Source organism: Anser cygnoides, chromosome 10, assembly GCF_040182565.1.
Source record: "Anser cygnoides isolate HZ-2024a breed goose chromosome 10, Taihu_goose_T2T_genome, whole genome shotgun sequence".
NCBI lineage: Eukaryota > Metazoa > Chordata > Aves > Anseriformes > Anatidae > Anser > Anser cygnoides.
Window position 1 is genome coordinate 1,092,221 of NC_089882.1, and position 14,882 is coordinate 1,107,102.

The window sequence follows — 14,882 nt, forward strand, 5'->3', positions numbered from 1 at the left end:
AAAACTGTGTCAGAAGATGTAGGTCTACAAAGGACTTTTGGGTCAAAGTCCTTAGCTGTTCTGCGGGAAAGTGTCCTGGGTTATAACAAAAATATTTGGAATCTAATGCAGTCTGCAATCTTAGATCCAATTTGTAGATTGTTAATGACAGTGGGTAAATGGTATAATGAAGAACTTTCCCATGAGAATCTAATGGTTCTTCTGGATTATTTCTTTAGGTTTTGTCATTGCTTGTGGAGAAAAATAATGGGTGCCTTGATATCAGTTTGTATCTTACAGGGTTTTCTTTTTTTTTTCCTTTTTTTTTTTTTTTGTTCCACTGTGGAACACAAAATGTTTTTCTATGAAAAAGATCTTAGTGCATTATTTTGAAATACTATAATTTTCACTAAACTCAGTTTCCAACTCAGCGCTGTCCAAGCATTTCAGAATTGTGTTATTTTTGAAAGTTATTTCCTTTGACCTGAAGTTACCTAAGAAGACAGACTGAAATCTGTATTCCTTTGAGAAAACCTAGTCCTGTTAAATTAATCTTGTTTTCATGGAGACATGACGGTTTGCAATATTTAATCATGAGAGATATGATAATTTGTTATACAACTTCTCAGTAATCCCCCACTAAATGATCACAAAGCTGCTTGAACTCTACAAAGCTGGCACAAGCATCCATAGCAGTGTAATATACATTGTATTTGATATGTCAAGTGGAAAAGTCATAGCTTGATTTTGTTGAGTTTGTCCTTTTTCAGTTAGTGGGACCTATTGTTACACTTAAAGGGTTCCCTCGGATCAATTTAAAAAGCACTTGTGCTTCTATCTCACAAGACCATGTAAGAAGAATTATTCACATGAGACATTAATAATTTCCTTTTAATTAGAAGTTGTTCAGCAGCAAATTAAAAGTGACTATTAGCACTTAAAATATATCTCCAATCTACTTACTCTTATTTCCTGTTCTAAAACAAGATATTGAAGAGAAAATTTAGGAGCAAATCCAGAAGCGTACCTATTAACTTCAAAGAGAAGAAGTTTTCACCTTTGTTTGCTAATTGCATGTTGATTTAGTCTGGAAGGGGACAGTTTTAACAATTTTTGATTGATTTATAAATTCTTCTGGACATTTATATTAATAGACAAATTATTACTGTAAATATGTCTTCTTTTAACCCTATGAGGAGTGACTTTACAGTAGCACTGGCAGAACTGACAAGGTTACAGCACTGACACGTGAGATTTGTTGCTACTAACTCAGCTTCCGTGCAATGAAAGTTTGCAGGATAGGTTTAATCCTCTCCCAGTCTTTCAGCCTAGCAGTTCTAAGCAGGAAACATGTTTGGCATGCGAGCAAAACAACCAGATCTCACCATACCACAGGGGAACTTGTAACCTATCCAGCAGGGTTTCACTCCTGTGTAGGAGAACTAACAGTACAACATTCTCTGTATCTAAACCTTTGCAGAACTTGCCCTTAGAATGCTGCTTGTTTCCAGGAGAACACTTCACTATTCTTTGAAATTAGCAAAAGTCTCTACTGGTTTTACATTGTTAAAAGAAAACAACAGTCACTGCTTTAATTTAAGAGTATCAAACTTCTAAATGACCCTTAGAATAAGAGAAATGACACCCTGACAGAGGTCATTATTTAAGATAAAACATAACATACTTGTACATTCTTTAACATAACCTTGGATAATTCAGTTTTACTTCTTTGTCACAAACAGTTGTATAAAAAAAATTGAAAGGGCTTACTTGAAACAGTCATCGCAAGCAATATTCCCCGTGGTCTCCTTTATAGTGCGTTCGGAAACAAAAGCTGGATATTCAGTATCACAGGGCTCTAGGGTTTGTTTCAATCTCTGCGCTATAGGCATAGCAAAAAAAAAAAAAAATCTTGATGTTAACATGGGAAGAACAGCATACAAAATTCTGAACAAGATGAGATGCTGTATTACAGAGCTCACAGAGAATGGAAATGTTACTCAGCTTCTGCCACCCTGTGAGATTTCCTAGGCAGTGCATAACACTATTTTTTTTCAATTAAAAGAAAAAAAAAAGTTTATCCATGGAATGTAATTTAGTAACACATAACTGTTAAAGTAGTTATTCATGGTTTAGCCTTTGCCAGCCTTTTTTTTTTTTCATGTTTATGCACAAGTTTTTTATTCTTTCTTTTTTCTGTGGATTTGGGATGGACTTACTGTTGTTTTTATTTCAGTGATGTTGTGCATCACTAACTTATTAACTATGGGTGTTTACATGTATTTGATAACTAAATTGTAGTAGATTTTACTGAAGCCAAAATACTTTTTTGGATTACTACTTGGGGATCTTTAGAGACTTTCAGCAGTTAAAATAACTCTGTGGGTAGGGGACAGAAGCATTACCTTATCCAGAACTAATGCTTGTAATCTGCTTCCCAAAATAGTAATAATAAAGGCTCCATAATGCTTTTTGTCCAAAGCCCTTTTGCCGAAACAGTGCAAGGGAGAAGGAAGTGACACTATTTATGCCTTAAAGCTTGGGAAATCAAGGTACAAGGAAACAGTGTGACTGGCTCAAGGTCAAACTACAGGACAGTAGCAGAGCTGGGAACTGAAGGCAGCTCTTCTGACTCTCACGCTGATGTATCTGTTGGGCAGTGTCTCTCTCTCATTCCCTTTCTTTTTCCTCTCCAACGCTTCAGTCTTCCTTAACACACTTGCACATCAGCACAAATGTTAAGGCTATCTTAAACTAATTGCTAAGTGAGAAAACAAGACCAAGTATGACAAAAATAGATTACACTAAACAGGCTCTGGGACTCCACAGATCTTCCATTAGAGACAATCTGTTTGAGAGCCAGTGGTGTATCTGTTACACAGTGGCAGGGGAATGACCAAAACCACATCTGCAATCAAGCACTAGGATGCACATTTCCGAACTATTCTTATTTTTGTATATAATTAAAATAAATATTCCCCCAAATAGTACCTCAAGAAAAGTACTAAAGCTGGTCAGAAAAGTTATTTCTGATGTTTCCGTTATGGAACTAACTTTAACAAGTTAGCATTTTTGTAAAAATTATCTGACTAGTTCTACTGTACCTTCTTCCTTCTCTTCTTTTCTCTTTCTGTGTTGCTAAGAATGGCCAAAATTTACCTCATCTGTAATTTTGGGTCTACTCTCACTTGTATCAACATAAGATTCATATAACAAAGAGGCTGTCAGAAATGGCAGACCAGCCTGACACCAGTCTCAGATTTTCAGACCCTCTTTAGAGTCCAGAAGATGGTGGGGTTGCCCAAGGTGTAGGATGTCAGCTTCTTCCTCACATTTACAAATGTGATTGACATTACAGGACCTTGTGCAGGAGTGCTTTTCCTACTGGGGTTTGGTAAATTGGCAGCTGTGTGGGGATGCTCTTGAATTTTCATAATGTGTAGTGCTCTAAACAGACATTTATTTTTATGAGACGAAGAGGGATGCTGCCCTTAAAGGATGTTTTCCCTAGCATACAATGCAAGTGCCATTGGATATTCATGTCAGGATATATCACAGCATATTTGTACAGTACACTTGTAAAAAACATTGAAAAAAGTCACCCATTTCCTACTCAGGCTGCTTTGCACTGTTATACAAGCACCAGGCTCTAAGACTGGCATAACTGCCATTCCTCTTCAGATGTAAGGGACAGTTCTGCCTTTCCTGGGGCTAGCACAGCAAACCTTAGCGTCCTTCACAGCCATAAGTGTGAGACATTTTTCATCACCTTTAGGGACATCACTGGGATGTTACTCTTGGTTTTTAGAAGACTCATGTAGAAACTTCTGATTATGAAGCAGCCCGAAAAGCAAATGGTGACTAGCTGGTTCACATAGAGCTGTTTGTATATGTGCATCCAATCTACAACAGACTGTTCATGTATCAGAAGAAATGGCTTCAGCTTTGCAATGCAGTGTAGTTTCCATCAGCAGGGGAAACACTACACTAAGTCGATGCACGTCAATTTCCAGAAGGCTCTTATCAAATCTTCACCTCCAGCAGACACCCATCTCAGCCTCCCTTTCCCCCTACACAGCATTTAAAACATGTTAGGCAGAAGCTGACAAGTGCTGCAAGTGCTCTGCCACTTACTGCCACACTGTCCAGTTGCTCTTAGGACAGTTTATATATATATATATATCTACATATATATATATGTAATTTTTTTTATTATTTTTTTTTCTAGAAGAGTTCCAACATTTTATTACTATAGAGGACACTGGAATATTCCAGGGTATCAGGGTGTTCCATTTTCCCCATACTCTAACTCTTCTAACTTTTTTCAGGATCTTATTCTGGCATAAAGACAGCCTAGTATCCAGTCAATGTAAATAGGAATTAAAATCTAAAGTAACAATTTTATCTCCTGCCTTGTTGAAGAATATAGAAAACTGCAAATAGGAAGCTGAAGAATTCACTTTAAATCATTATACCAGTCAAGGGCATGCTGCACAACTGGCTTATGAAGTAGCTAATTGAATAGCACAGATGCATATTAGCCCCTTACTTTTGAGCAACACTTCCAAAATGTCATTAAAATTCAGCTAAAATATAGGAGGCAGCTGAAATTCAAAACTTCCATTCCTTAGGAGAAGATTTATTATTTATGGCTAAAATATCATTATTATTTCAGATGAGGCCTCAACATTTTAAAATATCGTTTGAGTAAACTGAATTTTTATAAATCCAGATTTTTTTGTTTTTAAATATTTTGATTAGGAAGATTAAAAATATATACTTTTAACCTCTCTTGTTTAAAAATCAAAGTGTAAAAAATTTACTATCTTAAGTTTTAAAACTTATCTCCTTATGAAATTATACTGAAATGACCATGTTCCTTTGGAATTTAGTTGAAATTGTATTCTCCAGCACAAGAACTTCCTACATGTCATAATAGCCCCAGGAAAAAATAAATAGTATAATCAGAAAAAGGCTAGTGTAATTGCTTTATTCATAAAGATTGCTTTGGAATGAAGGGAAACATTGTAGAAAAAATCATTATTTACTATTTTAACTTGTCTATTACAGTAGTGTACTGTATTCCTAAAGTGCACACAAGCACTCTGGTTATCCAAATATCTTAATTATCTTATATTTTGGAAAACATTAAAAAAAGAAAAGGATGCTTAAATGAGAGACAAACCAATTTTAACAGAAGTCTATTATTTAATCTAAAAAAATATTTACATCTAAATTAAAAAAAAATATATATATATATGTATATTACACTTACCTTTTGCTGTTAGATCAGAGTGCCACCAACTGCATAGATTAAACTCCACAAGGAACCTACAGAAATGATTAGATATTTCAAATTATCCCACAGAATATTTTCGAAACACTAAATTGCCTGTAGTTTGATACCATTAATCCTATTCTAAATAAAAGTTAATTTAGAACTGAAATTCATGTGGCTAGTGTAATTCTGGGGTAATCAACTTCTGCTATTCTCGTATTTTCACTGTGTTGTACCTTACCATTGAGAATTCATTCTGAAATTAATCAATAAATCACAGATTAATCTACTACTAAGCAGCATTCTTATTCTTATCTGGTCTCCATTAAAATTCTCAGTGCACAGCAGCATACAGCATTTTTACTGTTGAACATTATTGAAAGCTCTTCTTCAGCATGCAGTGTATTTTGACTGTCCAGTAAAATGCCATATGTTTGTAACTGTTCTGGCTACCATACAAGAGTACACATAAAATAATTCCTAGCATTACTTTTGGATTTAAAATAATAAAACTCTTTTTATTCCTAGGAGTGGCAAAGACTGATTAACCAGCGTCTATCCAGCTCTAACTAGACGTGTAGAGAATGCATTTTCTCAACTAAAAATACTGCAATTTACTCTGAAGCATGGACTGAAACATACCAGTCTGTCAGTCAGTGTGAGTGTAAAGAATATAAAACCAACATCCAGTTTATCATAGGAACATGAAACGACAGTATTTGTAATCACAGAAAGTTTCTTAAAATTTTTGAAGTAGTTATGGCTTGCATCAGTCTGATTTTAACGTGATTTCTTTTCCTGATATTTACTTTGAAAGCTGCATGTAAGATCAATTTCTGTACTCTGGCCAGTTAATTCACCTTAACTCTTATCACAAATTCTGAAGAAAGATCATTTAATTTGCAATTAAAACAAAATGACTACAAGAAAAAAATTATATCTATTTCAATGCAGATAAAATTCACTTCAATCTGCAACTCTGCTCTCTGGTAAACACAATAATAAAACAAATAGATTAATAACAAAATGCATTTAAGGCTTCCTCCTCATATGATATTGCTCTGTGATTTCTCAGACAAACTCTCTTAAAGGCAAGGCTCATTATGCATTAACTTAAATTGCTAGAAGAATTATACAAGATAAAAAAAAAATCAATATAATCTACAGAGTACACCTTAAGTGGCATATGCTGTAAAGGGTCCGTCTTACAGAAATTCATGAAATGACAAACACCACAATGAATCACTCTAACAGTTTGCTATATTGACAACAGCCCACCCAAGCAGCATTACAAACAGCCAGGCATTTATGTTAAATTTAACAGTAACCACAATAATAAATTTAGTCTGTATATTGCAATCTGCTAGACTTACTAAGCAAAGACATACAGATATAAGTGAAGACCATGAATAACATAATAAAAGTGCAACTGTGCATTCATATAGCTAGAATTTCTTCAGATTTTAACAATGCTAAGTTGGACTGCCAAACATTGAGAACTATTACTGAATTAAAAATAATACAAGAAAAACAGCACAATAGATGTAAAAGGCAAGAAGTACAAATGTTCATTAAGTATTTAAAAGTATAAATACTCATTAATTTGTATAAATATTTGTGAAGTTCTTGATAAAATTTACTTACAAGACAAGCTCAGTCATAATCCATTTTACCGCAGCAAAGAAGGCATTATAAGGCTGAAGAGAAGCAACTCATTTAATAAAAAGGCAAAATATGCAGTATTTATATCTTAACTGAATTATTCACATAAAAGCAATGTTATGGATATTCAAATGCATGGATAGCATGAGAAAAAGAATAACTTTTTTATGAAAGAAAATATTACAACAAATATTAAAATATATAGTAATGAAATTTCCTTTTAATGTGGTTGGTCAGACACATAGATTATCAGCTTGAAAAGGAAAGTTTTGCAAGTGATTGTTAAATATTTAACCTCTAGGGGTTCCTATTTCCCAGGCTATTGCTGAAGGAACAGCTCCGGTAGATAATAAGGGCTTTACTCAGACTGCAGTTCAGACTTGCCTCTCTTTAATGTAAATGTTCATTCATTATCTCAGTCTAATTAGACTGGGAAAAGCTTCTGAAATTTGGTATTACCTAAATGAAGTCATCTGTGTCATACTGAAGGCCCACTTGTAAGCAGTGTAAGTAATTTTTAAGATTCTTTCTCCACCCTCTGTTTTTCTGGATCGTAACAAAGCAAATACTTTTAAAATCCCATGTTTACAATACTTCTACATTTTAGGGATAATATGGATGAATAAGGGTATTTTATTGTTTAAAAAAGAATATCAGGAAGATTAATTATTTATGAAAGAATCTCAGGGAAAAAAGTCAGTTTTCAGACATCTGGAAAGGAGAACCTTGTCTTCTGAAACATTTGTGTTAGGGTCTCTCAACTGCATAAAAATTGGCAGATTCGTTTTTCAGATTCCGTATCAACAGAGCATTTTAGTACATGCAAGCAGTCATACTGACTTTAACAGAACTCCTCAGATGTCTAAAATCATGTTTTACTTGGCTGAATGAGCACCTTATGGAAGCAGTGCCCTTTGGCAGGGCAGTAACTGGCCAGTGACAGTTTTCAGAAGGCACAGCCGTGCAGAGCTGTAACTCCCAGAGCCAATGAACAAACATCATTCACTGGTATGAAAAGCTGAAAGAGCAAACTAGCAGAATGCAGAAAGCTCGAGACCATCAAGGGTTTCACCTATTAAGGTGAAAATAGGTTTCACCTACTAAGGTCTTACAGGAGAAGATGAAAAAGCTACAAGCCTTGCCTAGAGATGTAGAGGAAAAAAGAAAAAATCAGCTCTGTGGGATATCTTATTTATTTTTGTTCCAAATCAGAAAACTTGAAATTTTCCACACAAGCAATTAAAAATTTTGTTGCATACCTTCCTTTTGATAATGCCAAGTGATATAGTGGAAAAGAATATTTATTTAATATTTATAAATAAGATATATTTAATGTAAAATACATTATGAATTAAAAAAGCTATTACTTTTAATATGAAAGCTATGAGAAAATGAAAAAAATCTTTCAATGTATCTGAAAATAATAGATTTCAATATAACGAATATAAAATGAGTAAATGTTTCAGAATTTTAGTGGGAAAAATATTTCATTACATCAATATAAAGGCATTCTCATGAAATGTGATTTTACTAAGACAGTCTTTCCCACTCAAAGACTGTTCCCTCAAAAAACACAACAGGATTTATTCTCTCTTTATATCTCAGCAAAGAACAAAGTGGTTCTACAGAGACCTATCCAGAACTTGGAAAATTTTAAACAAGAAAATATGCTAAATAACAAAGTAACTGGTTACCTTTCAAGAACGAATCCCATGCTGGTAAAGAAATGGAACAAATGATCTGTAAATCTTGTCCATCTCTAATGTATCATGTTAGTTACACATCCTAAAAAACCTGTGCTAGATACAGGGGTCCAGCCCTGACTCCTGCTTTCCACAATTGTGAGAAAATGTTGTGAGTTCCTTTAACATCACACAGTCTTTGATGCCTATGCTCCACTTCTCTACTGTTTAAAGTATGAAGAAAAATATTAGTTTTAGAACTTTTTAAAGAGTCTCACTTTTCTCCATGTATCTATTCCTGTATGTATACAACCATAATTCTCAAATGGAATTATAAATATTTGTGAACAAACACATTGCATATGTAGAAAATGTACTGAATGCTTCGTAATAACCTGATCTATATGTGCAAAATTGTGGCATTAAAATAGAAAAAAAAATACTTCTGGGGACTCTAGCTCTATGTTTTAATGCACGTTCTCTTTGTACTTTCTCTGTAGTCATGGTTATTAGAAATGATTGAATCAACAGAAAAATAGGGAACTAACCAAAGCTATGCCAGTCTTTTCTCATTGAACCTTACAAAACTCACCTGAGGTTTAAAAAAAGAGTTTGTATATCTTTAAAAAATATAAAGAAAGATCATGCCGTGAATACTTGCAAACTGAGCTGAAACTCCATGCCTTCGGATGGAAAGATGCTGCTAACAATTTTGATATATTACAATTTCTCATGCAACTGGGATTCACAGCATCCAGTACTATTTCACCAACAGTGTAAGTCTCATTGCACAGCCTGGTACTTATTATTATACCAATCTTTTTTTAAGTTCAGGCTTTACTAGATAACAGACTGGCAAGTGCAATAAATCCAATTTTGCAGGTATTTAAAAAACATGTGGTCATGTAAATATGTAAATGAAAGCATCCCAAAGTGCAAATGATTATTAAACAAACCACAGAAACTATACATTTACAGATATTTAGAAGTTGCCAGAATTTTGATATTTCCTCAACAATTTCAGTAACTACGCCTAGGCTTATTTTTTCTAGCTGGATCCCTGTTTATTTAAAAATACTATCAGATAACTTTTCCAGACTGGTAAAACTACTACAGTATTTTGCTGCAGCCTTTACATAATTTTTAATGCTAAAACAGCTATTAAAAAAATCTTTTTAATATGCAAGAGCTACAGTTTATTTAACGCTTTGGCAGTTCTAAATGATAGATTACTATAGTAATCATTAAAACATACAAATGATTATAAAATGCCCATGGAGTTATTAACTAGACATATGATTTGGAAAGAAGGATGTGTTGCCCTTGCAAGACCCAGCTTGACTCTAATCAGGCCTTGCAGAGGGACATGGTTTGTATTCAGAGCTGATTGTTAGAAAAAGGGTTTAAATAATCATTGAAATTTTACTTTAAAAGTTATCTTCTTTAAATACTAGGAAAAAATAACGTAAAAATCATTTACTTATATGCTTTGCCAATGAACCTATCCTTTCTTATATTAAAAAAAAAAAATCAATTTAAAATTTGAATTACATTTTTGCATGCATGTATGTCTTTACATATAGAAAAGGCATGCGTGATTCCAGGCACTCATACAAAGCACACTCTAGCCGTTTACAAAGTCCTGAGTAGGAGGACTCACATGGTGCAATGGGCATTCCTCAGAACCTCAGAAATGGGGGTACAGTGTAAAAAAGATTGCATAAGTACTTGAACTTGAAAATGCTTAACACACTGTTTTTTTGTTTGTTTTTTATAATGAACCATTCCTTGTATGTATTATGATAAACGCAAGTGTTTAATTAAAAATTAAAATAATGGACTTACAATGGCCATGAGATATTTGCAACGATTTTCTTTGATGATTGCATGGAAAGGTGCTCAGAAAATTCACTGTACTTACGTCCAGTAAGCTATGGGCACTGTCGCTACTCTCTTTGTTTGTTCTACACATGGCCTGGTAGTCATAAAGTGTAATTCTACAGAGAAGAACAGAAAACTCCTTGACTAAAAGGAGAAAACACAGTGGAATAAACATGATGATATGGAACACTCTGCCCACAAAGTAGACAGGAAAAAAAAAGTAACTGCAGCAAGGAAAAGAGGGAAAGGGATCATTAAAATACACGTCACATGAAGGAGAATAAAGGTAAGAAACAGTGTGAAAACTTTGTAAGGATTTTATCAGACATCAGAACAAAGCAAAAGCATAACTGGGAGAAAACAGGGAAGATACACATAGTGTAACACATAATGAGATAAACAATGCAAGGAGGAGGAGAATACACATTCAACATGATGCTTAAACAATTGGTTCTGGACTGAGATTGGTACATTTAGCCCCAGAAAGTGAAAGAACCTATGCATTTGAGGGGCTTCTCACAACAGTCCACTCAAACTCCAGTAAAGGCAAAATGACACTTCTGCAGTTACGAGCACCTCAGTGCATAAGTAATTTGTAAAAACATGGCATTGCTTCCAAAGAGAGAAGTGGAATTTCCATGTATTCATGGTATAGACAATTGAAGCAGCATGGATTTACTTTTGGATTTTTTCATGAGGGCAAAATAGTCCATTTCAGGTACCTGCTGTAATCAACATATGCTAGAAGCCTCCTCAGATGCATAGTAAACAGGAAATTTCTTTCTGCTTGTGATTTTACTCATCATTGACACACTTCAGAGATCTAAATGTAAAATCCAGAACTCGGAGATAGTATATGGAATTGTGATTATTTCTCTAGATCTGTCTGTCCATAGAACAATTAACAGACTACATCCATCCACATAAAAAACATTTAACATCTGTAGCAGATGTAAAGAATAAGCTAATAAGTTTCAACAAGTGTAAATATATAAATGTTACTAGCTTTATTTGAACATATCAATTTGACTTTTGCATCATCAGAGGGACAAGGGATCACAGCTGGACATAGATATCTTAAAGATGTATGAGATGGGACTTCAACATTTTGCAATGTGTGCCTTGCTTCTAAATGAAGACACAAATTCAGCCACAGAAAGGATGTCCCAGAAGCTGCCAAAACCAGGTCATGAAATGCATTACCACAAGGCATTCTGCACTGTATGCCATGAAACATTGCAACCTGTACCATTAGAATGTTTTAATCCGTTGTGGTAGAAACTGTATATAATTTTTCTGATCTAATTTTGTGACAGCAACCATCACTAAAAGCTTCTTTATTATGCACTATATTTTCTTTTTGGCTTACAGGCAAAATATCTAAATATATTGGATCACGCAGCTTCAACTAAGCATTTAGTACATGGTCACACTGCTTACATTATTCATTCTTATATTCAGAGTAGAAATGGCTAGGAAGCCATTGTTTTGTGGACTGGCAGAGAGAGGTACATGGTAGACAAACGCATAACTAGAGACCTAAACATGGGTGTAAGTTGAACACTGACCATCTTTGGCAGAATCACGCCCACAGCCAGATCCGCGCACACAGATCTGCCAAGACAAACAGAGCAGTACATGGTGTAAGCTGTGCTGCCTGTATGGCATGCAGTAATACACCACTTTCCCTACCATGTTTTTCCTTTATTTTTTTCCCCCTTGGTCAGAATGCAGCCCTTGTAAGGTAATCTCTACAGCTCAGCCTTTCCAGTCTTGGTTGACTATTTTATTTCTCTACAGTTAAGGATCACGTTGTATGCCCACACAGACCTACTAGGGATGGTAGCAAGTGATTAAATGCATGTACAAGGATAGTTTAAGGATTTTAATGTGCTCTCTGCAAAGTATTCAAGGATATGGATGATATGGTCTCATCCTACTTGATTCAATATCTAGTGTTACAAGTTGAATAATATTCAGTTTTGCCTATATTCTTTGTAAAAGGTTTTTCAATACAACTTTGATGACCATTTATTTGGTATTTGAAAATGCAATCATTTTCTCAACTTTCAGTTTCATACACCAGAACCACTTGTTCAATCTGCGGACTCGTTACCCTGCTAAGAAGGGTTAATCAAATGTTATTACAGAGTGCCATTTGGAATGTGTTTTGAACTTCAGGTTGAATATTTGGAAGAAGCCTCCCCTCTCCTCCCATACTTATACTTGTTAGTGTTAAATTAAAATGTAATAAATAGTTTCTTTAAATGCTCAAAGATAAAGAGTCATGAATGGACTGAAATATGTACTCAGAAATACAATTAATATTGTGTCTAATATTAATATAAACATGCTATATTTTTTTATATTATCTTACTGTATTATAGGGAGTAGACAGCAATCTAGGATCGTATTATGAGGAAGAAGAAGAAAAACATTAAAAGATGTGTAGTTAAATAAAAGTTCATTTAACAGGGAAAAAATACTAAAATTTTCAGCGATGGAAGACGGGAAGAGTTGTAAAAGAAAAAATCTCAAAATCATTGTGGAACACTGCAAAATTGTTGTTGTTTGGAAATGTTTTAATATCATCTGTGGATGATACAATAAGCTTAGCTTTACTACATATATTTGAAGGTGTTGCCAGTGTGAAGATTCTGGTTCAGGAACAACCTGGAAAATAGATAATGTATCCACGTTTACAGAGGAAAAAAAAAAAAAAAAACCTTTAGCAAAATCTTTATCAAATCTTTAGAAAAATCTTTAACAAATCTTTAGAAAAGTACATGACAGACATTGAAAACATCCTGGAAAGAGTTCTGATTTTTGAACCATGAATTCCCATCTCAGTGACTTTCCAAGCAGGCAGGCTCAACACCTATCTTAAAGTTTCTAAAGACCACTCAAGCTACTATAATACAGAACGTGCAAAATATACCCGTGAAAGCATTACTGCCAAATGATCTTATAAAGACCTTATTCTTCCGCACTAAAAACAAAAAGGAATTTTACACTATGCTTCAAAGATCAGCAGATGAAGACCATAATCACGTTGAAATCTGAACGCTGCAACATATTGAATCAATTCTGGATTCTCTGTCTCTATGAATGGTACTGAAGCTCAGTAGAAATGGGTTCCAAGGCATTTACAAATTCAAATACAGTTTTGCTTTGTTTTGGTTTTATTCTTGTAAATATACTAGTAAGGTAAGAGCCTTCCAGCCCCATTCCTTGTAAAGGCTACTACAGTATCTGTAGTCAGAACAGTAGCCTAAGACACTGTGGTGCTTTTGTGTTCAGATGTCATTTCCAGAGTGTTATTTTCTTACTAATGTCCTCAAGATTTTACAAAATAAGCTTTCCTTCATCCAGACAGACCTAATTCACTGTTGCAGAAAGAAAGGCTTCCAGATTACCCTTTTTGAAGTGATTGTGTTCTAGTTTTAAATAACCGTTTGCAGCTACCTGTATCCTGTTCAACTGACTATACTTAAGCAAACCTAATTGCCTGCTTCCCACAATCTAATTTTAAGACCATCTAGGTGCCATGCTGTGTATTACAGCACTTCATGGGAGATCTATCCTCTTGCTACAAACAACATGCTTGGGACTTTCTGACATCACCGTGCTGCTAACTGCCCCTATTTCCACACCTCATCACTGAAGCCTACACAGCAATTGATTTCAACGTCAGCCATAGGACAAACACGGACTACGTGTGATAATCTTGAACTAATGAAAGATAACTTTCCAAAAATGAAATGTGTAGCTCCGTTGTATGTAACTTCAGGAGCCATGTACATTTTAGTGAAAACCTTTTTATTGTTAATTTTCTGATACAGTAAATTCCAGTCTTGTACTTTGCAATGTACTTACAATAAAATACAAATCTGGTTCAAGAAAATTAAGCTTCTAAGACCTACCAGCAGTACAGGCTATACTAACAGATGTACACTATTTCTTTCAGCTAGATTTTCAGCATTACTATGGATTTCTACTTGGTAGTGTGAAATATCATCACTGACAATTATAACAGCTGAAAGATCTTCAATGCATAAAATTTTGTCATCAGTTTAAGATAGTTGGGGGAGGGGGGTGTTCATATGTGTAGGAATAATAAGCTTCTTACCACGGAATAAACATTAAAAAAAGAAAAAATGCTTTAAAAAAAAAAAAAAGCATAGGATGCAAACAATAAATGAAGCCCTAATTTTTGACACTACTGTTTACTCAGTGTTCTACGTAAAAATTAACAGAGATTACAGCTCACTTCTGGTGGAAAGACATTCATTAACTCAGACAGAAGATATTCAGCCTGTCTAATATTCTTGCAAGGAGGAGGAGGAATGACAGTATTGATGTGAAGAGTAAACTAGCGTCTTAAGTTTAGAGAGGGTCTT

General features: G+C 34.4%; 1 protein-coding gene across 20 annotated transcripts in view; it reads right to left on the reverse strand.

Moving 5' to 3' along the window:
- The window catches only part of CACNA2D3 (calcium voltage-gated channel auxiliary subunit alpha2delta 3), a 531,247-nt gene that overhangs the window by 17,852 nt on the left and 498,513 nt on the right, over positions 1-14,882 (reverse strand). For 15 of the 20 annotated variants that reach the window (XM_013188465.3, XM_048047530.2, XM_048047531.2 and 12 more), the window contains 4 exons: positions 10,523-10,598; positions 6,902-6,954; positions 5,255-5,310; positions 1,750-1,861 (listed from right to left, as the gene is read on the reverse strand). In XM_013188465.3, coding sequence (XP_013043919.1) covers positions 1,750-1,861; positions 5,255-5,310; positions 6,902-6,954; positions 10,523-10,598 — 297 coding nt within the window. Of the gene's footprint in view, positions 1-1,749; positions 1,862-5,254; positions 5,311-6,901; positions 6,955-8,613; positions 8,635-10,522; positions 10,599-12,050; positions 12,097-12,296; positions 13,156-14,882 lie in introns of those variants that run through there. The other 5 variants (XR_007158070.2, XR_007158069.2, XR_007158072.2 and 2 more) reach the window with 5 other exon arrangements.